Here is a 25,256-nt window from a genome sequence, read left to right as displayed (position 1 = left end):
TGGACCAAAGGGGTGAGGCCGGCATAGGAAAGATTTAAACACTTGACAGGGAAACCAATTCATAACAGTTCGGAGAAGGCAGTTTAAAATAGTATTAGACACTGGGCTGGATTCAAAGTTATGTCTGTGAACACACAGAAAAATTGCCTTTAATCCAGTGAACTATATTAATTGTCCAATGCAGATCTGGCCTATTGTGTACTTGTTTAGCAGGTGAACTCCCCCTCCATTCCTACTAGTTCGGAGCTAAATTCAGTTTGGCCTCACAACTTCTGATTTTCAAAGAGAGTGCACTGCAGGAGCACTTAATTCAGAGCAGTAAGCCGGGTAACTTAAAGAATCTTCTGCCCAAAGATATTGCAGATTTCTCTGCATTTATTGTGAAAAGATACAAAAAGCTTCAGTAAGTCATTATCCTTAGGTTTGATTTTGATGATTTTATTGCTTTTCCTGCCTGCCTTTCTTATCACAAACCATTCCCCCCACATTGTTCCATAACTTCACAGTTGCAGAGCATATTTTGAGTTCTACAGGTTAACTCAAAAACTAAGAAAGAGTGCCATTTAGATAGAAAGTAATGTAACCTAGAGATTAAGTACTGTAATATATATAGTATTCATATACTGTAATATATACTGCAGTATATGTATAAATATGTAAAATTCAGCATATATACCTATAATAAGGATGATGCATTTTTTAGCTGCAGACTGAGCAGCTGAAGCCTCACCTTTTACAAAAGCAGTATCAACATCAAAGAAAACAAGACAAAAAAATATAGCAGTCAGACCAGTAAAATTTACTTACTTGGGACTCTTATCTGGTAGTGATTAAGTACAGTGAGAGCTTCCACTGCATCTGTCTTACATTCCCATTCCAACAGACCAGACAGTGTTTTGGCAGAAGCTGTCAAAATGAGAAAGAAAAAAGGGAAGGAGGGGATAAGTAACATCTCCTGACAGCATACACTCTTATCAAAACTGGAATTCAAGTAACTCCCCAAACAGGGCAAAGTTTACTTACGTTTTGGATCAAACACTTTGTATTTAATAAAGCTGAGAACTTCATGATCCTCACATAACTGTCACAAAAATAAAACAAGAGGTAAAACTCCAGTAAAAATGCACATAAACACATTAGCAAAAATTCCAAGTTCCTAGAAGAGACACACAAAAAGGGAAATACTGACTCTTTAAGAGAGCTTCCACGAATTCATAGCAAATTATTATTTTAAAAATATGTTTAGACTGGTAACTCTTTAATAAAAATACCATTCTCTAGTATGCATAACAAGGTTCCTGTATCTTTGCTGTCCCATGATAAATATGATTTTATAGGCACAAAAGTTGTTAGAGTACCAGTATCACTACTACCTCAAACAACATATTTAAATAAAAACAAGTTCTTCTTTTTGACATTCCCACTTCAATCCAATAGCTCAGAAGTTGTACGTACAAGCACAGTGCTCATGAACCAGAATTAAGTTTCAGACAGAGCTTGAAAAAAAAAAAAAAGCCCAGTATTGCACGTTTTAAGTAAGCGTTTAGAGCTCATTTAGGACTCAACTGTGCAAACTGTTCCAGGTGCATGACGTCCTAGCAGTCACCAGAGTAACCACCTCGGGGAGTCAGTAAATCTTTTGTGAATTGTAGTCCTAACTTTCTCTGTATTTGGCTTTGCATGAGTCTTTTCCCCTTCCTTCACAAAAAACACCTTGAGGTCCTCAACTTTATTTCCAAGACCTTGTTTCTCACGTTAAAAAAAAAAAAAAAAAATTAAAAAAAACAAATTGAGAGAATAATGCCAGAATTGTGAAAATATAGCAGCTTCTATATAGAGAGGCTACAAACCTCTTTAAAAACCAGTTCTCTTCCAGTCACTATGCTGTAACTATCCCAGTTATTTCTTTTCAAAAGTAAGCGCAGTGTAAACCTGGGATAGAGCCCCAAAGCACTACATGTCAGTCATTTCAACTGCCTACCTTTACAAATGTTTCTTCAGTCACACACAGGGGAACATTGTAATAATGCAGCACACAAGAGGGTGGTTGGATGATGTTCTTAGATGCTTGGCCAGCACTGGTGAAACGATTATTCTTACTCATTGCAAAATCCTTGTAACTACTCGTGCCATCCTCCAGTTCAAATATCTGGCTTGGAACTACCGAATGCTGCTTGGAAACACTGGGATTTAAGGAGAGATAGATAGACAGACAGATGTATAGTTAAATTTTCTTAAATTATTAAGACTTGCATACTTTGCACACAGACTATTCATCTAATCAAAACAGAGCTGCAATTTCTTTACAACAATTTGAAATAGAAGGAGAAAAAGATGGGTTGGATTTGACACCTTCCTTAAAAAAAAAAGTAGAAAGGATGGATAAGACACATTAGGGAATACAGTTCATTAACAGTCAATCCATGTAATGCCCATATGCTTTTTTAATACAAATAAAACCATAATAATAAACAAAAGTATAAATAGCAATAAATAAATAATAGTTGCTAATTGGAAATCATAACTCTAACAATGATAACAGAACAGTGGGATACTGTCCGTTTGCAAACTCATTCCATCTGCCCACAGGTAGACTATTAATCTGATAAAACATATTTACCAGACATTAAGTCTCTTTCCAAATAACTTGACATTGTTGAGATGTGTGACAGCTCTTTCCACAGCATACTCGTCACCCATTTCAACCAGTGCCGTGCCTGGAATGGTCTTCATAAATTTCACCTTAGATAGATAAGGGAAAAAAAAATGACATTGCAACAAAAAGCCCAACCAAGAGTTTTAGTTATTAGGAAATATTTTTAGACCACCTCAGCCAGTTGTTTTCAAAAACAATTAAAATTACTATAGTAGTTTCTGAGTTTCTAATAAATAATGCTTTACCTTCTCAATGTTTCCATACAAGCAGAACAGGTTGAAGACCCTTGAACAGTTCATCTTTAGCTGATGCAACCCACTAACCATGACAACTGACCCAGAAGGATTTCCACCATGCATGTAAGAGGAGGATGCCTGAGGCAGTGGATAAGCAACAAGTTCTGGAGTGTCCCGAGATCCCATGCGGTACCGGCTCGGCAAGGGCAACAATGGACCGTGTGACCCTAAGGAGATATTGTTTGAGACAAGTTTCACTACTTAATCTTGCATTAAAGCCCACATTCGTAGTGCCTATTTTCAGGGGGAAAGGAAGGGGAACATTACAGCAGTTTCCATTCTTTTTCAAATTTAAAAACAAAGAAAAAAACACCCAAAAAAACACACCACAAAAATAAACCAAACCCCCAAACCAATCCAAACACCCCAAAAAAACCCCACCAATAAAACCTCTTCTATTCCCTCTAGTGTTCCAAGTCTTTTCTTACATTACCAGACAAGAAGGAGCTGTTTCATGGTATTGTTTGTATATACAAGAGAAAAAAGGTATTTCAGTAGTTATAAAAATAGTATCTTCCCAGCACCGTACAAAATATTTGAACATGAACCTATCAGAAGAAATATTGCCATGTCTACTTATAGACCTACATGACACCAAAAAAGAACATTACAAAATATGGAAAACAAACCAAAAGGAGTGAACTTTTAGCCAGAAATCAGGAGAGGAGATGACACGGCTCTTAAGACTGCCTTTCTACAAAGCAGCTCATTTGGAAGAAACATGAATACTTAAATCCCTGCATTAATGCAAAATGAAGCTGTCCTATTTTCCACTACAGGTAAAGTGACAAGTTTCACTGAAATAAACAATTTCTTTTTTTGTTTGGGTTTTTTTTTGTTTAATTAAGAGACATGACTAGTATGCAATACTTCTGTTTATAGAGAACGTCAGTATTACAGACCAAGGAGAAGATCCCTGTTTTGCTGAGATAAAAATAATGTGAAATTCACATAAGCCAAGTATAAAAGGAACCTTTTGCCCTTTTTTTTCCCCACAGCAAAAAGCAGTAACGAGAGGGAGACAGTTGAATAGGAAGACAGCGCCTCATTACTTAAGGTAGAAAGGTGTATCAGAAGAATGAAAAAAAGAACATCAGTGAACACAAGGCGGAACTTGCAAAGCAGTACTCCTATACAATCACATAGCTATACCTTTTCAGAATTACCTAAATTAGAAGAAACAAAGGCTACAATTCACAGCTTCACATGCAAGAACATCAGAGCTCTGCATTGCATCAAACCATTCATCAAGCTGCGTTGCCATTTTCTAGAAGGAAACTGCTTTTCCAGTACAGAGGTCATTGTCCATCCATTGCTATGGTGATGGCAACTGTAAGGAAACGTTCTACCAAGGAATACATCTGTACAGCCAGATGCTCTCCGTGAAAGAAGAGGTGCGGCAATAAATGCACATAGATTTCAGTGAATCACTAGCGTTTTCAGAACGTGGACTGACAGCACCGCACGGACAGCCCAATTATGGGGGGGTCTGCAGTTAAGCACTGACTGAATATTTAAAATTCCACATAACACGTACAGAAATCATAACCACCTGTCATCCTATGTTACTTACCATAACCATCATGTCTAAATGATGATGGGTGCTCTCCCAAAATAGCTTGCCTCTGGCGGCCCTTCCCTCTGTCTAACATGTGGGAAGGGAAAGAAAACAGTTTAGTAAGCACAACTACGCACTTGACTTCTTCAGTTAAGACACAAAGCTTCTAGTTAAGAAGCAAAAAAGTAATTTCAGCCCTTGTTAATTTTATAAACGATTTCTCATTCATTATACATCTAAAATCACAAACTGTAGCCCTGGGACACCAAAATTAAAAGACTGCCATCTGTATAACAAGTTGCACTTAAGTTGATTGGGGGCAGTGTCCAATGAGGAGATGCAGACATTTAAAGTTTATGGAAATACCCAATAGTTTTCCTAAACAGACACCACACATTAGCATAGATAACACCATACAGCAGGATTTACCTACGTGTCTCTTAAAACAAATTTGAAATGCAGTACTTTTGAAAGACAGTACCTGAATCATAATATTAGCTTCAACAGCAACACATTTTCAAAGTGGGCTTCTTTCAAGAAGTTTCAGCATAAGCCAACAACAACCTGTATTACATGGTTTCATAATCAGTAAACAGAGAGCATTACATATGCGTACATATATATTTACAGAACACCTAATGATTTATGGGCGTGCTGAAAGGATTGTACATTATTGCATTATCAGCAGCACAGAACAGTTCAAGTGAAGAAAAACATCACTGAATAATGCACTAAAACAACGGTCAATCCTTTAAGAAAACCCAGGTCTCTAGGATATAAAGTTAAGCAAGGGGTCTACATTACTGGAGGAAAGCAGTGCATCACAGTCAAAGCTGTATTTTCTAATCAGATCCATGCTGCATGACAAAGGAAATCTAAACTTCCAGATTTCTTTGTGTTAAACAAAGATTTCTCACAAGTAAAAAAGCCATGTTGAAAAGGTGGGGCAAGACATTTATCAGTTTACAACAGTTCCCAGGAAATTTAAGTATGACTGCTGAAAACGGCAGCTCCCCCCCAATGCAGCTGGAGGAACTTCCCCTGAAAAAACAGGGACTATTCGCATTAGACAACGCAACAGTGGGAGATGAAAACACATGTGCCCTTTCTGCTCAGGATTTTGAGGACAGGTTCCAAGTCAGGTATTTACTTTGGCAATGAAGCCTGAGGAGAGAACAGCACTGAATATCTTCAAAAAATATAGAAGAAAGATTACTTTTGTGAAGTTTTGTTTTTCCATTCCCTTTTCAGGGTAACAGGTCTGGTTCTCGGCTCTAAAAAGTAAATGGGCAGTCATATCAAGTATTTTGAGCATTTAGACTGTGTGCAGTAGTCATCTTTCAGAAAAATCAAGTTTCTAAATCCAGTCTGTGGAGCTAAATCCTTTGAAACTGCACACAGTAATAGAGAAAGGACCACATTCTTCAAATAAAGAATTCTGGGAGAACACAGTTTGACAAATGTTTCCTCCTCGTGATGGTGTAGCCCACTGCTCTCTCCTTGCCCCATACTTGTTTCTTCCTTGAACAAAGTCCCTCAGTTGTGCCAGTAGAAATACTTGTGCAAGCAGGCACTGAATCATGAGAACCAATCTGTCTTAAAAATTAATTCCGAATGGAAAGATCCTTTACAATCTAGTTTGAGTTTGGGGTTCGTTGTTTTTTGGTTTTGTTTTTAAATCAGGTCCTTGAGTCACGGCGTGTGCTGTTATTGCCACCAAACTACAGTTTGAGCTGTCTGGCTAAAAGCAAGTAGAGTACTAACAGTCAGGTGTTTTTTTTTCAGTTCAATCTAGTACAACATGGGTTCGCAGCAGCAAGCGCTTGTTAGGAAGTTTACTTAAGTGGAGAAATACTATGAGGAAGTCTGTAATTTATTACCATAAAGAACCAAAACTAGTTCTTTATAAAAAAAAAAAGAAAGAAAGTCATTAGCAAAATGCATTTCCTTCCTAAGATTTGAGGGAAGGGGGGAATTCTGAAAGGATGTCCTCAGAACAAAATTCCTTTGGGCTAAGATGTTGTTTGCTGCGGTCAGATCCCTACAGTTTGGGTCACGTTACATTCAAAAGCCAAACAATGCTGCTGCAAGGGTAAGTTGAAGTTCAAATACGAAAACTCTTTCTCTCTCTCTCAAAAAAAAAAAAAAAAAGTCCTGGATTACTTTCTGGGCAAAATTGCTCGAGATGCCTGCTTTCTCAAGTACATTTCAGTGATCATTCAGCAATTTATATTCCCATTTTCTAGATAAATGGATGTGGGCCGCAGTAAATGAAAAATCATGCTATATACAATATAGCATGATATATAGATATATATATAATACCCCCATCTAATTATTTTCTTCTTATGTGTAGTACAGTGATGTATAGAAAATAGAGACAGGCTGCCAAAGTAACAAAAGGGGGAAAAAAAAAAAAAAAAAAAGAGTAGAGTTCTTGAGAAAGAAAGAGCCGTACCTATCCTAAGTTTTTCATTTTCCACTGTTTTCTCTAACTTGGGGAACATTCAGTTCATACAGCCATATCTATCTGCAGACCCAATTACATAATGTAATTAGATGCACAATGTTACAAGTCAGGCTCCAAACACTGCAATGACCAAAAGATATGAGGGTCACATTAATCCTTCAGATTTTTTTCTTGCCCTTGAGTTTCTTCAAAACGCCTTTTTTAACTCAGGAATTTGAGAAAAAAATTTGAATCCTGATACAAATAGTCATAATCCCCAAGCTACAACCAATACTGTAGCTCCCTTGTTAACTTTTTACAAGAACTTCATTTTGAAAATTCAAGCCCTAAGTTTTTAGTTGTACAACAGTTTTATAAGCCCAGCGTCTCTGCAGAATTACTTTGAAAGTGCATATCACTTGAGACGGCCAAAGCCCTGGTTCTCTCATACCTTTTGATAAGTAGATACTCTATCTTGGACACATCGTCTTCACTTTTCTAACTTTACATTGCACACATTATTGTACATAAGTTACTGAACACTGCGCTCAATAGTTACAGGTATATATTTCTTAAAAATAAACACTTCACAGGAGTTAGGCTACACAGCAGTTTGTCTTTACATATAAAGTCATAGTTTCCACTGACATGAGTTAAGCTCTGGTAATTTTTTACAGCTGAGTACTTAAGAGACAGTATGCCTGTACCAATTATGAATCTCCCTATTTTAATACTTAAATATAACTGAGGGGACCTATTTGATATTGCACTGCTCAGTTTCAACTATCTACCGATAAGGATTAAATTTCCCTACTACTAGACAATATTTACACTGCCAAGACTGAATGCAACTCTCACATACAGCATGTAATAAAAAGATTACAACGTCAACGATATCAACAAGAGAGGTTCTTAATTTTGGAGGTTCTCAATTTTTCAGTTGTAATTTTAAGGGAAATCAGACCAGCATACATACAAACTTGAACAGAATGGGTACAGTCTATCATGTTATTCATCCCACACAAATCTGAAGTACTGAAAGTGTCCTCCTTTAAAAACTTGTGGTGATGGTGCATGCAGTATGCAGACAAGGTGAATTGCAAGTCTGAGTTTTTTTTCAGAGGGTGTTTTTTATTTGTTTGTTTGGTTTTTTTTTGCTGATGCCGATGTGGTGCATGATGAAGTGTAGAGTCAGCCTGATGAAGTCCTCTATCCTTCTTAATGCCTTGTCCAACATAAGGGAAAAAGAGTCGTTTCGAAGGAGAAGCAGTGTGCAAGTTTGTAGTTTGTAAGGAATAGTCTGTACCAGGTTTCCTCTCCTCCAAAGAGAGAGAGCTGCTTGGAGAAATGCAAGTCCTTGAGAACTGCGAAGGTGCTTGCAGGTGTGGGCTCCTTGTTGAACTAAGTGGCTCAAGCACACGGCAGTAGGGGGCACTAGGGCTCAGGGTTAATGTCCTGGCTTGTGAACACAGCCTTCAGCAGCACTGGCTTGCTTTGAAAATGACTATTGCCATACAGCCTGACCACGTATAAAGGATTGTCATTAGTACAGTCAAACATCTACAGCGATAACATATGAAAACCTACCTCGTCGGCCCAGATAGGGTTTAGTGTAGTCCCAACTATCATTGTCGTTTCTAATGACATTAAGTCGAGTTGGCTGTTCAAACAAAGTAAAAATGAAAAAGGTTAAGTCTTGATTATATATTTTTTTTTCCTAGTAAAATTAAGAGAGAAGGTCCAAGCATTACCCTTGCATATTCAATTTTTAGTGTGCAGCATCCTGCATAGATATCTGCTCCATTGAGTGCAGCCTTTGCCTTCTGGGCACAAAACACTGATTCAAACATACACATCACGTTAAGGATCTTTTTCCCCAGGTGTCTCATTCATGTCCCTTTCTTCTGATACAGCTTTTTTTTTTGTAGCCTGCAGATATTTCACTATTGTATACCTTACGAGAACTCTATACAGACTTTAATATAAAATTACCAATGTATATGGGTTCAACTTATGTTAAGCATATGTTTTTTTTCAGGTGTAGATGGCACATGACGAGACCATCCATAAATTAGTAAAGTATTCAACAGATGCAAGCTTTGTTTATGGTCTGAACTTATGCCCTTTGGAAAGGGATATTCTGGTGGATTTAGTAATTTTCATCAGAGGACAGAGAAAGTTACCAGCAGGCCTAGAGAACAGTTGAAGGGCAAGTTGAAGCTGCATCGTTTGGGAAGGGATCAGAGCTCGGGGGCGAGAAGGCGTAACTTAAGACAATGCATCCCTTCTCACAGCTAGCATTAGCTAGAGACTCGTGGGTGGGGAGATCGCGAACTCGGTAGTTACTTTACAGCAAAAACAACTAAGAAAGAGTACGCTCTTTTTAGCTTGGTAGCCAAATAAAACCACAGAACTAAGAGAGATACTCTGAATGAACAAATAATCATCTTGCATCAAAAAATACAATGAGCAGATGCTTTAAATCCACTGTGCTCAAGACAGATGCAGGTACCTGGCTCCAACATGTAGGTTATTTCATATCCTCTGCATACTCCAAGATTAGTTCTACGGCTAGCAGAAAAATATACCTGACCCTTGGCACATGGCAATCCATGATCTCATACATACTCAATAACATATGAGGTCAGAAAGCCTGAACCTTGCAGCAGACCAGAGATTTTGCACCACCCTTTGACATACTCTAGTGAAATTTGGTAGTCTGTATCAAGAGCATATCCCTTGTGTTTTACCACGCTCCTGCAGCCCAACTTCTTCCAAGTTGATGTAGGTTCACCGTGGAATTTAAGAGTGAGAAAAGCTAAGCTTCCTGCACCTCTAAGAAATTGTTTGACACAGGCTAGAACTGTGGGAGCATGCCTGCAAAAGTAATGGGTCCTGCAATTAGCACTGAAACTTGAGTAAATTTTTTAACTTTTCAGACAAGGCTTGTCTTGAAGCTCACTTTTTTTTCCCCTTCCCCCCAAACCGTTTACCTACACTGCTGCATTACTCTGCTCACATTGGTGAGTTTCCTTTCGATTCCTGGTTGTTTTTAATAAAAGGCATGTTGCAGAATTTAATTCAAAGGACAGAAGTGTGGTAGTTTCAGAGTATGAGCAGGATCCTCCCTACAACATCCCTAATCCTTCACAAGATGCAGAATAACCATCAGCTGTGCATATTATCTGATCCAGACAACACCACTTGCCACAAATTCAACCCACTATCATAGTAAGTCAAACTACTGTCTGTTAGGACACACAGTTTAACCCTTCAACATAGATAAATATCAACGAGTTTGCTTTTATGGAAGTTAGAGTAATGCTTTTTGTCTGGCAAATCATCAATGCAGCCACCAGTGAAGTCATATGTTACAGAAGTGACCTCCTAATAAAGCCTGCCGCATTGCTAGCACCTGAAGTCACAAAAGAATTTCTGAGATTTTGGTACAATTTTGTCCAGGAAACACCTCAGAAATGGAAGGTGATCAGTCTCTAGGAAGGGGGTTATCAGAATTTTATAAACTAAGGCATAATCATATCAGACTTTGGACTTTGCAAACCGCAGTAACGCATTAACAACTGTGAGCATTCATCCCATGTACAACTTAATGCTACAAATAGAGTAAACAGTAGGATAACAGAGCAGGGAATTTCCTCAACACATCATAAGCAGGTCAAGGAGGCCTAAGTTGGTCTTGTGCTTTAATAAAGTCAGAATAGTAAGACAAGCGGTATATATTAAAGAGTCTGAAGAAGTAAAGATGCACCTCTGCAATCCCTTACCTATTTCTTGAGTATCAACACAGGCAAAAGCCATGAAACGTTTTGTATAATGCGTTGTCAAATCTATGACATATTTCATGTCTGCAATTATTAGCCTGAGGGCCACCTATAAACATGGTTATCAAGACCATTCTTGACAAAGTCATTTTCCTATAAAGATGAAATGTTTAAGTGCTACTTTGTTTTAAAGACATCTACAAATTACCATGTCTTAGATAGAAATGAAAAAATAATTTGGTCTCAAAATTACACAGTATTTTTTCTAACATTCTCATGTTAAATCCCATCTACAGTCAAGAACCTACAGAAAAAAGAAAATCACACTCAAAAAGGATATTCAACCATAGCTTGTATTCCATTTCTCTTGAATATAACAATGCGCTGAACTTTTCCAACAGGGTTGCACACGGTATACAAGACATCCTGCAAAAGAAGAAAAAAATATTGCATTCAGATGTGAAATTTCAAACACTTCAGGTCCACAGAACATTTTCTTGCATTGGCATTTAAATGCCAAAGAGCAACTTGTTAGCTTTTCATTTATAATTTTCCCTATGCAATTTATACACTCATGATTGGCATTTTTATGGATTATATGGTCCAGGCAGTCAAATTTGAAAAACAGGAAAAAACTTCTATAATAAGTACCCCTGCAAACATTAGTTAGTTTAACAAGTACCTTCAGCTGTGTTAAAACCCAGTAATTGCACCCATGTGTCAAGGTGTCGTCCCTTTTAAGCATGCACTGCAGTAGTTTTACCAAAGCAGAGAGACAAAGTGACACTGTAATTATAGCACATTTCATTTCATAAGGCTGTAGCAGCTGAGGGTTGGGTTTTTTTAATCGGTCATGTTCATTTTCAGAAGAGAAACCAGGGGTAGTCCACGATGTAAGCTTAGGTAGCTTATCAAAAGGAGAATTTAAGTGGTATTCACCTGAATCAAAGACACTGCAAGTGGCTGCCGTGCTTCTCCACTTCAGGCAGAGAAGACTTCTGGCAGGAAACACTGAATTCATGCAAACTCATTGTTAACGCTGCTTCACCAGTGTTTGTCGATATTACAAGGTACCAATGAAATTCAAGACCACCTTCAGTGTTACAGAGGAGCAAAGCAGAAAGGAGAAAAGCTGGCCTTACTGCACATTAGGCCAGGCTTATGATGTGGTGCTAGGAGTATGTCAAATAACAGTCGATTACACGTAACAACGCAGACATCATGGTACCAGAAACCAGTCTCCAGCATGAAGCTGGCCAAGAAAAATAAGTTGATTTTAGAGTGACCGTATACCCATACTCAGCATTCCCAAGAGTCAGGCTTGAGAACCTGAACAAACAGAAACCGTGACTTCTTGAAGCAATTCACCTGTTAGATCACGTTGAAGCAGCTGAGAGCACATACGCTTCACCAGACAGCTGGCTTCATAGCTAAACCCAGCAGGCAAAGGCACTGACATCTCAGTGAAACACTCTACGACAATCTGTTTTTCCCTTCCTTTCTTTTTATCTAAACCAAAGACTTCCAAAATGTTCATTCTGAGATCTTCGTGCACATCCTCAGGTTTATTTGGGGGACAAGAGGAAGAAGGGGGGGAGTAAGTACAGTATTTATTATCATGTTCTGCAGAATAGTGGAGCGGTTGGGAGGCAAAGGCTGGGGGGGAGGGGGGGGCATGCTGGATTTCTTAAATAAATAAATAAAAATAAATCAACAAACACACTCCCACATACTCCCCCTCCACAACGAGAAACTAGAAAAAGAAGATGCTGGCTACAGCTGCAGTGGTATAACTCCTGGCTCATATAAAGTACCATAAGCTTTAATACACAGGCATATTGCCACTAAAAAAAATAAAACCAACAAACAAAGAAAACACACAAACAAAAACACACAAGAAACCAAAAACATTGTCCGTGCTCAGGGACCTTGCTCCAGACACTCCAGTGAGTGTTTTGCATAGCTAAATGAAGCAGGCAGAGGAGATTGTCAACCTTAAGATTTTCAGAAGATGGACATAGGTTTTTAGAAAGGATTCAAGCAGCATGAACCCCTAAAAAATAGGATTTATGAGATCATTTATAGGTATATTTTCTATGCAAGCTCAATAGCACAAACAGCTGCCATCAATTTCCTCTTGTTAGGGAGAAAAGAATCCTGAAAACTTTCCAGCTCCAGATTACATGAGTTTTTATGCATGTGACTTTCTTTCACAATTTGTCTCTCAAAAGATTTCTTTCACAGCCACTTAATTAAGAAAAAGGTTGTCTTTCAAAATGTAAACCCTATTCAAAATGCCATCAGTGTCGTTAGCCAGCAGGCACACAGACAGCTTGATTTTTATTTTTTTTTTAATTCAGCTACTTTAGATTACCAAATCAATCAAGTGATTCACAAGATACAGTAACGTGGGATATTTTATAGAAAAAAAATTAACACTGCATTATATACATACTAGAATATCATACAAAAGGAGGCACAGCAACCTAATCTCAGAAGAAGTTGATAGTTAAGTTTAAAACATTTCAATTGCCAAGGCATACCACGCCTTCCTCATGCACATAGAGAAGGTTTAGAAGGTAAGTGAGAACTAAGAAGCACCAGCAGATAATAGCTTGGAGGTCTTTTTGAACAAATTCGGCTATTCTTACAAACAAATCCCTGACAAAGTTCTGCCCACAGCTAAGAAAACTGGGGAACAGAACTTCAAAGACTTACGTATCGGAGCTCAGGCAAAACTTTTTCAAAGTGCCAGCCCGCCCATCACAAAGGGGTGGAAAGCAATCAGGAATTAAATACAGTTAACTTGCCCTTCGCTCCCACAGTCCTCTCAAAAAATTCTGCTAGGAAAGAACTAGGTCACAATTGTCATGGAGGAAATAAGCTGCTGCGAAACTTTAGAACAATTAATTTAGCTTCTTCCACAAGATGCCCTTGAGCAGACCAATTTCTCTGCAAAAACTGTATCTTGTTTTGAAAGAAAAGTTCTTAAGAACTATGGAACAGTTTATTGCAGCTATTCTGACTTGCCGCTTAAAACTGGTTGCAATTTTTATATTTTGTCTAACTGTAGTTCAAATTTAAGGAGAGAAAAGAGTTGAAGAAGAGGCGATGCTGGGTTTTGTGGGCTTTTTGGGGGGCTTGGGTTTGTTGTGGTTTTGTTGTTTTAAATAATGCAAACTGCCTGAGGCATTCTGAAGTGAACTGCTTCTTGAACCCATTGGTCAAGTGCAAAATTTTAATTTTTCTCATCTCATTCCTCGCTGTTACAGGTACAGCTGCTCTTCCCAGTTGCTATGACTCTACTAGTCTACACTATTTTCAAAGAGCTCTGATGCTTACAAGTAATTTTGGACATCTGCCTGCTTCCAGAGCTCATTGGTATACTCTAGACAAACAGCTGGGGGCAGAGTGAAAATAAAAATTGGGGGTGGGGGTGGTGTTATCATTTGTTTTCAAAAAGGAGCCACCATGCTAGAGGCTTCATCCTCAGAATTTAATATATGGCAGAACATAAGTTTTGCTCAATGTGCTGTATATTAATACTTGCATTAAATTACACGGTTCCACACAACGCAAAGACTTTGACTGATCCATACTATCCTATATGTTATGCCTAAGAATGAGTAACTTATGCTTGCTTATATCATGGTATTGCCAGTCTACTTTAAGCAGACTTTTTAAATTTTTCCTGAAATATTTCTGTGCAATTCAACATGTACTATAAGATCTCTATGAAAAATATTAGCAGTCAATGCATGAGAAAACATGCATTCTTAAATATTAGCAAAAAATATCTGTATCATTAAAAAAAATATGCACATGTGCCATAAAAAGATGGCAGTAAATTACGATGCAACTGTATACGTGGTATGACTTGAAATACTGAAAAGTAAAATGTATCAGCCCAAATAAAAGTTGAGGAAGATTCCATCAAACTGGAGTGATCATCAACAGATGAAGGTTTTAACTTTCCACAAAGGAAATACATAAGAATGAAGGAGTACAATAAAGTAACCCCTCCTACTGGAAAAATTACTTGTTATTCAAACATACGCCACTCAGAGCCTGAAAGCTAAATGACATTCAATGTTGTGGCAACATATTTGGAAATATTTCAGAAGCATGTAGCAACTTAAACATTTCAAAATCCTGACCACTGAAGTGCTCAAATGTATTGCAAAATATCTGTACAACAAGACTGAATCATCTCAAAAAAAAGCTTTCTTGCAGAACATGCATGTTACTTAGGGGAAGATGATGTAGAGCTTTGGTAGGTGAATTTAATTCCTGACTCAAATTAACAGCGTACAATTTTAACAAATAGTACACAATGGAAGTAACGTAACAGAAATTGCTGCTCCCTGCCTTTTATTATTTTATTAAAATTAAAAAAAAAAAAAGAAGAAACATACCACTGTAATTGGGTAGAGGGGATTCTGAATTGACAAGAGGAGAACTTTATTTCCACCAGATGGGTCATCGGTGTTCCCTGGTCGAGTAATCCTCTTACTTGTTGAGTAGTTGAAAAAGGCTTGCTGTCCAGCAATGTATACAGGTTCATCTGCAGCAAACGTTACACATTTCTTCGCACTTTCTACATTTTCAAACTCCACCAGAGCCTGGCGCTTAAATGGCATCATCATGACATAGCTGGTGACAGAAACATTACGGTAAGTTTTCCTATACGCTTACTCAAAACAACTCCAGAGTCCCGTCTCTGTCATATATGACATGTTTTTTCCAAACAATTCCTAACAAGGACATAAAGGGAAGGTAGGTCTCCCTGCTCGCGCTTCCCAAACCTGGTCAACACATTTCTAAAGCATTTCTACAAAACAAAGAAATGCAGCTGTAAGATAAATAAGTAATAAATTGTTTTCCTGAAAACGTTTAATGGATAAAAACATTCAACCAATACAACAAAGAGTCAATCATTTACTAAACTTACTAGAACTACAATTCATGTTTCAAAAAACTTGCTAAAGCCATTTATGAGGTAAAGGATCAAAGAAAATGCAAGTTATAAAACACATTCAAAGTTTATACATTAAACATCTTCGCTGTTGCTAAGAAATTTAATACACTATTTTTGACACAAAACTACCTTAGAGGAAATAAACAGAAGTTTATTCGAGAAGCACCCAAACCTCAGAAGAAGCTAGCTCTCCCCATTTACCTTTACTATTTTGTTCCCAGATGAGGAATCTTCAGGCTTTATGACCTTTGCAGGGGCTTCCTCTGAATAACCATCTCATTCTGAAGGTCCTACATATCACAAGCACTCCGCCCATAGGAAAAAGCATCACCTGCTCTGTGGCCCATCCTTATTTTTGGGATATTCACTTACATCAAGTCAACCACCCTTGTGTTGCTCTGCAATTCGATTTAACTCCAGCTCGTATTAAGGCCAGGTCTAGCTGTGCTACTGAAGGCTGACAGCAGACACTAGGGCATGGAGACAGTCTACCTCTGCCTGACTGGACTTGCCATTCACAGAAACGCAGAATCTTCACACAGCTAGAAAATCTTAATGCTTTATTATTAACTAAGTTCTAGTTTTCAAATGGCTACCATCATGTATTTAAAGAGGTCCAAGAGACTTTTAAATAACGCTCCCGACTTGTCCAGAGACATGACTTTATGCTGCTTGACATACCATATGGTTCCAAACTTTTCAAGAGCTTCCACAAGATCTGCTTCCACAACGGATTCACACAGCCCTCGGACATGGACGACAGGAGAAACAGAGACTTTGTGATGACTTCCCCCGGCATCCTAGCAACGAAATGACATTTTAAAATTCAAACACAGAACAAGGAATACTGCTATCATTAAGTAAAATTAAATATTTGGCAGACACTACACTGGGTCCAGAAGCAGCCATCTAAATGTACAATCCAAGCATATTTTAAATAATTTAACTTTTCTTTCCAAATAGATTGCCAAGTTCAGTTGCTGAAGTCTGCTTAAAATAAAATGCTTTGCAGATTTAATTAAAGTGTTTGCACAGGCAAGATTTTTCTTATATATATATATATATATAAGCCTATTTAACACTTGGTTGAATTGCAGGAGGTCTTCCACCCTACTTGTTAAAAGCATAAAAAAAATAAAATATTTGGACATACACAATAGATAAAATATTTCTGACATTTCCTGTTTTATTATGCCAATATTTGTTTGGGACAGGCTGGGGGGATTAAAAAGCAAGAACAAACAAGGGCCATCAGTAAACTGAATGAAAATTGGTTCTTTTTCTAATGCTCAAGGAGCTGTGAAGAAAGCTCCTTGCGAGAAAATGCCAGCTTCGTACTACACTTGAAATAAACCAAACCTCCCTTCTAATTCTGAACACTCTTCATATACGTTTTTAAAAAAACTTGCAATTTCTGTCCATATGGGCACGCTCTCACTTTTCACCCCAAGGCTGACGACCATGAACAGATTCAGACGTCGTACGTTAGCACACAGAATTCCCACTATGAACATTTTTCAGAGCTACTGCTATGACTTCAGACAGTCTTGGTTCTGTGCAACTGACGAATTCGGGTTGGAATCTGCTCATCTTTCCACACAAAGCCTGAAGCACGGCTGAGATTTACCTTATCTATTCTAAGACATGGGGGTAAAAATAAAAAGAATGAAGTGATATAAGCCAATAATGAGATAAACAGAGAAAGATCAGAGATAATAAAGGGCACACTAAAATATACAATAATTACCAGCATCCAAATTTCATACGTGCAACAGCAGTGTAAAGTTGATGTATTCAAATTTAGCAACCACATCTATGTGTTTGATCTAACAGATCAAATCTTGTTGATTTTTCACTTTTTCCTAAGTACCAGTATGGTATCTGCTGGAACTAGAGAGATTCTCATTTGCAACACAAAGGAGCATTCAGCTCTAGTAATTAAGTAACCACAATGATTGCTACTACTACGACAGACATTCCTGTCTTCCCTATCTGTTTCAACTACAGATTCAAGTGAGAAAAAAAAAAAAACCAAACACATTCCAGATAACTACAAATTGAGTCTTGCGTGTTTAATTCCTGTGTTCTGTACACAGCTCTCCCAAAACAATTACGTATTTTTTCTTTAAATCAAGGATTTGACCATTCTGTTTGAACCAAAAGCCAGCCCCTCAGACTTCATCAGAGATCAGAACAATCTGCTGTGCGATTTTTTTAAGCTTAACTTACATTTTATTCATTTGCAGTATGAAAGCATTTTAAGTGGCAACACATTTCTTTGAATAACAGCAGTGACGATGGTGGGAAAACACCACTAGTGATATTTGCATAAGATAACATATATCCTGAATTAATCGGCTAAGGTCTACAGTGGTAGCAGTGATCCAAGTAGTCATAAAAGGTTAATACTTTGAACTGCAAATACTTGGGCAGTTGCAGAAGGAACAGAACTACACAGCACAGAGGTTTTTATTTTTAGCTTATCTGTTCTTTACCTGCATACGCACTCGTCAAAGCTGAAAGAAGGACCTAAGGAAACCTTCAAAAAAACCTAACAATAATTACCGGGTTTTCCTGCAAAGCCTCTAAGGCGTTAAGATAGCAGGCACCTTTACTTTATTTACAGTCTACAGAACAGTCAGAAGTTATTAAATCATTAAATTCATTGCCCTGCATACTTGTTACTATATTAAGATCCCAGTTAACACTCGGGGTATGCATTTTCTTTTGTTTTCTTTAATGCATTCAAGAAACCTCACCTAAAAATATTTCTGCCTAATCAAATGGCAAATACAAGCAATGATTTTCTCACTGAAGCAAAGACCCACTACAAAGAGGTACCTGACTTAATTAGTACCCGCATACATCAAGTCAAGCTTTGCAGAAAGTGGATCATAATGGAATAATATCTCGCTCTCCCTCCCCTTCCCAGTTCAGCCTTCTGTTATAGTTTCAGTTCACGTTTCTTTGTCATGCAGACCCCTTTGTATTTTTATTTATTAGCAGTCCTTTTAAGCTCACCTACTGAAGATATAAATCTAATAGTACAAACTGTCTAAAAAAATTATGACTTTTATACTTGCATCTTCGAATCCATTATACACGACTTACACACACATATACAGGTGTCCGCACTTCTGCAACTAGAATTATTCCCAGAGCCATCAGCAAATATAAATTTTGCTTTCTTTTTTAGGTAAAGCAACACTGGGCTCTCCAAGACAAATTTCCTTCTCCCATAACACCACATAGAAAGCATCCTGTAGTAGGGTGTTGGAGAATAGGAGATTTAGCAACAATCAAAAGTCATAACACTGCTGCTGTTGCAGTAACTTGCACAGAAGCTCCAGAAGCGTGGAAGTAAGTAAAAAAAAAAAACCCAACACAAAAATCTTAGTCACTTGCCATGAAATTAAAGCCTTATCTACATAGCATTTCAGAAACCAATTCATACGTATAAAACCATTAGACGTTATAAATGGCCAAATCGGAGGGACTCTGCTTTACTCAAAATAGTTTCTAAAGAGCAGCAGTAAACAGCAGCACAAGAACCGAGCACAGTCAGTCCAGAGCCAGGAAGCCACAAACTAACATTCAGAGCATATTGGTGAAAGACACGAGCATGTGCCACAGGCATATGTTTGAGTGCAAAAAAGTCTTCGCAAAGGGCAGACGTGCATATTATCTAACAAATTTTGCTGCTACCAAGCTGCTGTATCGAGCAAATCTCGAATGATCCTTGATTTCCTCCAAAAGATGGAGAAATAAAACAACTAGACCACATGAAAAATCAAATGTGTTTGTAAGTGTAAAGCATCTCCACAGCCGAGGTCAGAACATACACAACTCATCCAACCGCTGCCATAATTTCTTCCCAGAGATGAAAAATAGAGGGTTTTGACCAAGATCTCACGTTCACTGTATCTTGAAAACTACATGTGCTACAGTTGGCACACAGACAAAGGTTACAACAAAGCATCTGCTCACACACAGATTCACCACCACCCAGTATTTCTCTGCTTACAAATGAGTCTTTCACTAACTCCAACTCCCACGATGGCACAAAAGCGCCATGCAAAACTCCAACACAACACTCGCGGTCCACGAAAGTCAGGAGAACAGATTAGTTAACGTTACTGCTGTACCCATTAACATATATGACTTAAGGGTTTTTGAAAGCTCAGTAACAATTTCTTGAAGAATCATTAGCTGGACAGAAAATGCAAGTACTAAATAGATAATGGAAACAGACTTCCTTTCTAAGGGCTCAAGACCAGTAACAAGGACAGAAAAGGTTTCCCTCAAGAAAGAAACTAGGAACATTAAGATGCTTAACATTGAAAGCGAGCTTTGTAGACAGCAGAGGCACAACGGAAAGTGTCAACATAACCAAGCAGATGAAGCACAAACAAGTTAATTCACATACATAAGACTGCAACAGAAGCAGCTTCAAAGAACAACTGTAGCATTTTAACATCCATTCTTTGGTGATCTACATAGTTCTAGACAACTTTTAAAATATATCACTGGTTTCTTGCTAATGAATTATGATCTGCCATTACAAAAAGGAAGGTCACCATGGGCTCTAGGATGATGTCTCTCTTGCTCACCAATTCCTGATTAGAGAATTTTTCACCAACTGTTTCCACACAAATGTGTCCCTTATCCTTTCTCCAGAAACTTTCCAGTCAGTATGTTCACCTTAGTTCTATTAGTTTTTACTACCTTTTTTGGACCATCTGCTCCTTCACCGTTTCTCTGCTTACCTCCTCCATCTCTTTTTCTCCTTACTGCAAAAGGATGGCACTCCTCCTTCATTTTCCCCCACTAAGGATGGTCTGATGAGGAAAGGCTTTCATAAGCAGATACGCAGCATTTCATGCGCACTCTTCAACCGCTAGTTGTACTACACGATGGTGGCATTACTTAAAGCTGTTTGCCCTGTCGTACATCATCCCTGCTGATTGCACCTGCCTGACTTGAGCAGTTCTGTCTCTTCCCTACAGAGGTACAGGAGACGCCTCTCTCCAGGCCACCTGGAATTCCTGTAGCTTTGCAGTGACAACGGTATTTCCAGTACACAGTAAAGTAAGATGGTGTCTCAGAAGAACTAAGCAAACAAGACAAAGTTAAAGTTCCATGGCAGTAGAAAAATATACCAGTTTCATATAGCCTGTATTTATTTGTTGTTTGGTTGGTTTTGGGGACTGAGGGCTAGGGAAGAGAACGGGGTTGAAGTTAATCACACTCCATATTCTGGAAAGCTACCTGGCAATCTAATTTTGTTTCAGATGTGAAGTTTGGGGTATCGTTTTTCTTGTTTAATGCATACCACTTCCTAGCACTCTCTATCACTGTGTCCTTTCAATGACTGTAACTGCTACAGAACGGAATACCTGCATTCTGGCCCCTTCTGCTAATTCTGAACCTGCCCCGAAGTGCTCAGGCGGTTGGACTAGATGATCATTATAGGCCCCGTACAACTGAAATACTCTATTCATTTTTCTCTCTGCTCAGCACAATATGAATATCCCTTTAAAAAAAGAAACAAACAAACAACACCGCAAAACAAAACTCTACACAACACACAGCATCCTCAGGAGATTCAACCCAAGGTGCTGGAAGAAGAACTAGCCTGAACGTGACGGTTACTTTTTTAGATGGAGGACAAAGGAGGGAGGATGATTTACACTCTACAACTGATTTCTAGAATGTACTTACATTTAAGAAATGGATATATGAACAACCCACGTAGGTCAAGATCTGAACTCACTGCCATCTAGCTACTGTTACCACAACTGCCTGTGACAGACATGAAGTAATTGAGTTGCGAAGTGAGCTGCTTCTCATTTACCACAAAGAACACCGCGCATCAGAAGTTACAGCAGAGTAGCCGACAAGCTGCAAGTTCACATCCCATTCTTACCTTGTGGAAGCTTGTAGATACGTTTGTGTATTTAGACAGCCCAACTGTAAGAACGGGGATAACAGATCTTCCTGACTTCACAGAAATATTTAAGAATAGGTATGTCTGGTGAGGCATACAGATAGTGAGGCAGACAGATGCCACAGAAAATACAGGTTGTATAAACACAACATTAATCAATGAAACTGAAATTCAAGGGAGGGAGAGGGGATGGAACCCAAAGGCCCTCCAAACACCCTCAATCGCAGCTCTTAACCCACATTCTCCCAGTGTCCTGACCCTCTGCTACACCGCAATTCTGACTCCTCTGCCAAGGCTTCACCACCACTCACATTGCCTCTGTAAGAGTCATTCTTCCGTATCGTACTCTCGCCTACAGCATACTTCTGCAAGATCACTTCTTACTTCTCCCCAGTCAACTGTTCTGGTCTGTTCCTGGCTCTCCACGGTCCTCTGCCTTGAGACGAGCCACAAGGAAGAGGGTACACCTCTGGGCTATAAGGAGTGTCCACACAAATAGGAAACAGAGGAAAAGGAAGAGCAAAATAAATTTTGGGTTTCTCCATCTGGGTCTCGCATACAGACTTCTAAGCAAACATTTGAAAAAAGCACCCAAAACTGAGAGGCATGAAGGGCTTATTCAACTCAATGAAACAATCCCAGAGGAACTGGAAAATGCCACAATAATAAATATAGCACAGCAGGGAGACCCCACCAACCTGCTCATGGGGTCCTACCACAAAAGGCTTTTATACAAAAAGAGCATATGATCCATATGAGTGTACAGTTCACCCGTATTCTAAGACACATGTTACTAAAAAAGAACCAGTGAGGCTACCAGACTTCTACCACTCTTTTTACCCCAGTCATCCATTTCCCCATTTCTCTAATTCCCCATTCCCTGTAGTTCCTCCTACTTCATCTTCACTTACTAATTTTCTGCTCTCTTCTGAGCAACGCAGAATACTTCCACCTTCTTGCCTCCTCTCACCCTACCTTCATCTTATATGCCTTCGCCCTGAACGACACACAACTTTTATAAGCTAAGAACATTTCCCTGGAAAGAAATGAGTAAGATACGACACAGAATAAATAAGTTCCCTGCATGTTTTTTTAAATCTATTAGAGACAAAAATTAAAATTCACATTAACTAACTCTAATGAATAGATGCTGGCATTTTGCTACTAAAAGCCCCACATAAAGTTACTAACAAAAGTGCTCTGTCATTCATTTTTCACATATCCACTTGATGTTATAGCTTATTCGTAAGAAACCAGTTTGTTCCCTCTTATCAGGACAACTTCTGTCTCTCCAAGAGCAGACCAGCTTTGCCAATAAATCGGAGTCAGTGACCAGGCACCTCCTTGAGGCACACTGCAACTGACAAACTGCCTAAAAATCCTCATGTTCTTGACTTCCTACACATTTGTTTCAGTTTCTTTACTCACAAGACTCAGCACATGCCATTCTTGAAATCCAAAATGTAAAGTTACAGACATGCTTCATGCTCTCGTTACCTAAAAGGGCATCCCTCATTGGGATAAACTGAGATACTGAGGTTAACATGAATAAAATCAGCCAGAAGCCAGAATGAAAGAAAAAAAAAAAAAGAAAAGAGTAAGAACTAGCTGTACTTCATAAAATACTGCAGAAAAGAAGAAAGGCAAGAGCAGTATCTTGTTCCTACTCATAACACTGCATGATGTCCAGCTCTCTCGTACATGACAAAATTTCAAGATAACTTAAGCAAGCATATGGGTTTCATTCAGAACTGGCCTTTAAGACAGAGCACATTGCTAGCCCTTGACTGCAACAGAGATGATGCTCTCTCACGAGAAACTATAGAATTAAAGTGGTTCTCTCCAGACATCTGTCTTTGTTGCAGTTTATTGGAGAACTTTTGTACTAATTTAGCAGGTACCCTCTGCATCAAGAGGTTTAACCGATGGAGAGATGGTAACAGCAAATGCTCCCTCGTTCACTTATCCCAGTGATAAGCACATTCATTTTAATAAATCATGAAACAGAGGCATTCTGAATTTCAACGTCTGCCATTAAATCAATGTTTTCTTGATCTTGGCTTTTTTAAGTAAGAAACAGAACGAGCCATCGAGAAGAAAAACAGTTGCAATCAGCTGGACAATTAGTTAGCTAAGAAATCAAGCACTAGACACAAAAGTACTGTTAGCCCAAATTTACGGGTGGAGGACCACCTTGATACTTCAGATACAAATTCACGAAGAATGAAAGGTCCGTAGCAAAAGAATTTAGTGGACCAGCACGCTTATTAGCATTGTTCACGGGGGAAGGCGAAAGTAGGAATATAGGCGAATTTAGAAAGGAGGCAATCATTTACGACCGGCCTTATTGCTGCACGCTGCCAGCCACAAAGGTAAGCCAGAAGGATGGGAGAAACCCTCTCCCCGGCTTTCTTCCCCCGCTCGGCGTTTCTATAGCTACACCCAGCAGCCACGGGGCAAGCACAGGACTCGCAACGGCAACATCGCCACAGACGAGGAAAGAGCTGCCCGGGGAGCAGGGGCGACCTCGGGACCGCCGAGCCCGAGTCGCGCCTATCCAGCGGGACCGGAGCTCGGGCCCTTTCCCCCGGCAACTGCGGCGAGCAGCGGGTTAGCCGCCGCGGGGAGGAGGGAGGGAAGGACAGGCCCCAGCCTGGCCCCTCGCCATTCCCGCCCCCCGACCACGGGGCGGGAGAACACCCCACCCCCCCCCCCCACCGGAAGCGCCTCCATGCCCGGGAAGGCCGCGGGTGGGGGTCCCACCTTCCGCCACTCCGCGGGGAGCGACCCCCGGTAACGGGGGAGGGGGGGGTGTCCCGAGCCTCGCCCCGCAGTGTCGTTCTCCACACCCCCCCCGCGCCGCCAGCCCCCTGAGGGAAGGCGCCCCCGCCCCGCCGGTTCCCGCGTCCCTCACCCCGCCCGAGAAGCCCCCTCCGCGCGGCGCGGGGGGCTTGTCCCGCCGGCTCTCGCTCTCCTCCGCGCCGCTATACTCGATCTCGCCTTCCTCGGCGGCGGTGCTGGGCTTCAGCCGCTTGGCCTGGCTCTCGTAGGCGCCGTCCTCCTCCTCTTCTTCCTCGTACCGCTCTCCAGACGACGGCGACGACATGGCCGCCAGAGGGAAGGGACAGCCCGGCTACCGGCGGGGGAGGCGGTGCGGGAGTGGGGATGGAGCCCGGCGCGGCTAACCCGAGCGATGCTCTGCGCTCCGTCCCCCCGCACACACCCCTCCCCGCGCCGGGAGCGGGTCCCGCCCCCCCGCCGGCCACCGGCGCCGCGATTGGCTGCGGCTCGGGGAGGGGCCGAAGGCGGCGCGGCGATGGGCCGGCAGCCGTGCCTATCGGGCGCCGCCGGCGCGGCGATTGGGCGGGGAGTGCGCCCGTCACGGCGCCGCGAGGCCGCCTCGGCACCGCCCCCTCTCTCGCGCGCCGAGGTCTGCGGGCTCGCGGATAGGGGCGGCGGAAGGGCCGGCGCGGGCGCGTGCTCGCGGGAGGCCATGCCAAGGGCCGCTGAGGGCCCGGCCCGGCCACCCACCCCCCCGCCCCCGCCCGCAGCCCCTTCCCCGGTCACCGCCGTCCCCCAGGCCCCGCCGC

The 25,256-nt window shown here is 40.4% G+C and overlaps 1 protein-coding gene across 1 annotated transcript in view; it reads right to left on the bottom strand.

Annotated features, from left to right (window-relative positions):
- HNRNPLL (heterogeneous nuclear ribonucleoprotein L like) overlaps nucleotides 1-24,907 on the bottom strand; it is a 29,003-nt gene extending 4,096 nt beyond the window's left edge. Inside the window, exons 1-12 of the mRNA XM_054196193.1 lie at nucleotides 24,581-24,907; nucleotides 16,401-16,519; nucleotides 15,157-15,394; nucleotides 11,082-11,167; nucleotides 8,711-8,807; nucleotides 8,547-8,619; nucleotides 4,526-4,597; nucleotides 2,902-3,119; nucleotides 2,621-2,742; nucleotides 1,982-2,183; nucleotides 1,024-1,081; nucleotides 808-906 (exon numbers count right to left, since the gene is read on the bottom strand). Coding sequence (XP_054052168.1) covers nucleotides 808-906; nucleotides 1,024-1,081; nucleotides 1,982-2,183; nucleotides 2,621-2,742; nucleotides 2,902-3,119; nucleotides 4,526-4,597; nucleotides 8,547-8,619; nucleotides 8,711-8,807; nucleotides 11,082-11,167; nucleotides 15,157-15,394; nucleotides 16,401-16,519; nucleotides 24,581-24,772 — 1,576 coding nt within the window. The 5' untranslated portion in view covers nucleotides 24,773-24,907. The remainder of the gene's footprint in view (nucleotides 1-807; nucleotides 907-1,023; nucleotides 1,082-1,981; nucleotides 2,184-2,620; nucleotides 2,743-2,901; nucleotides 3,120-4,525; nucleotides 4,598-8,546; nucleotides 8,620-8,710; nucleotides 8,808-11,081; nucleotides 11,168-15,156; nucleotides 15,395-16,400; nucleotides 16,520-24,580) is intronic.
- Nucleotides 24,908-25,256: the final 349 nt, after the last annotated feature.

Source organism: Rissa tridactyla, chromosome 3 (genome assembly GCF_028500815.1).
Source record: "Rissa tridactyla isolate bRisTri1 chromosome 3, bRisTri1.patW.cur.20221130, whole genome shotgun sequence".
NCBI lineage: Eukaryota > Metazoa > Chordata > Aves > Charadriiformes > Laridae > Rissa > Rissa tridactyla.
This window is presented reverse-complemented; position numbering and strand designations above follow the sequence as displayed.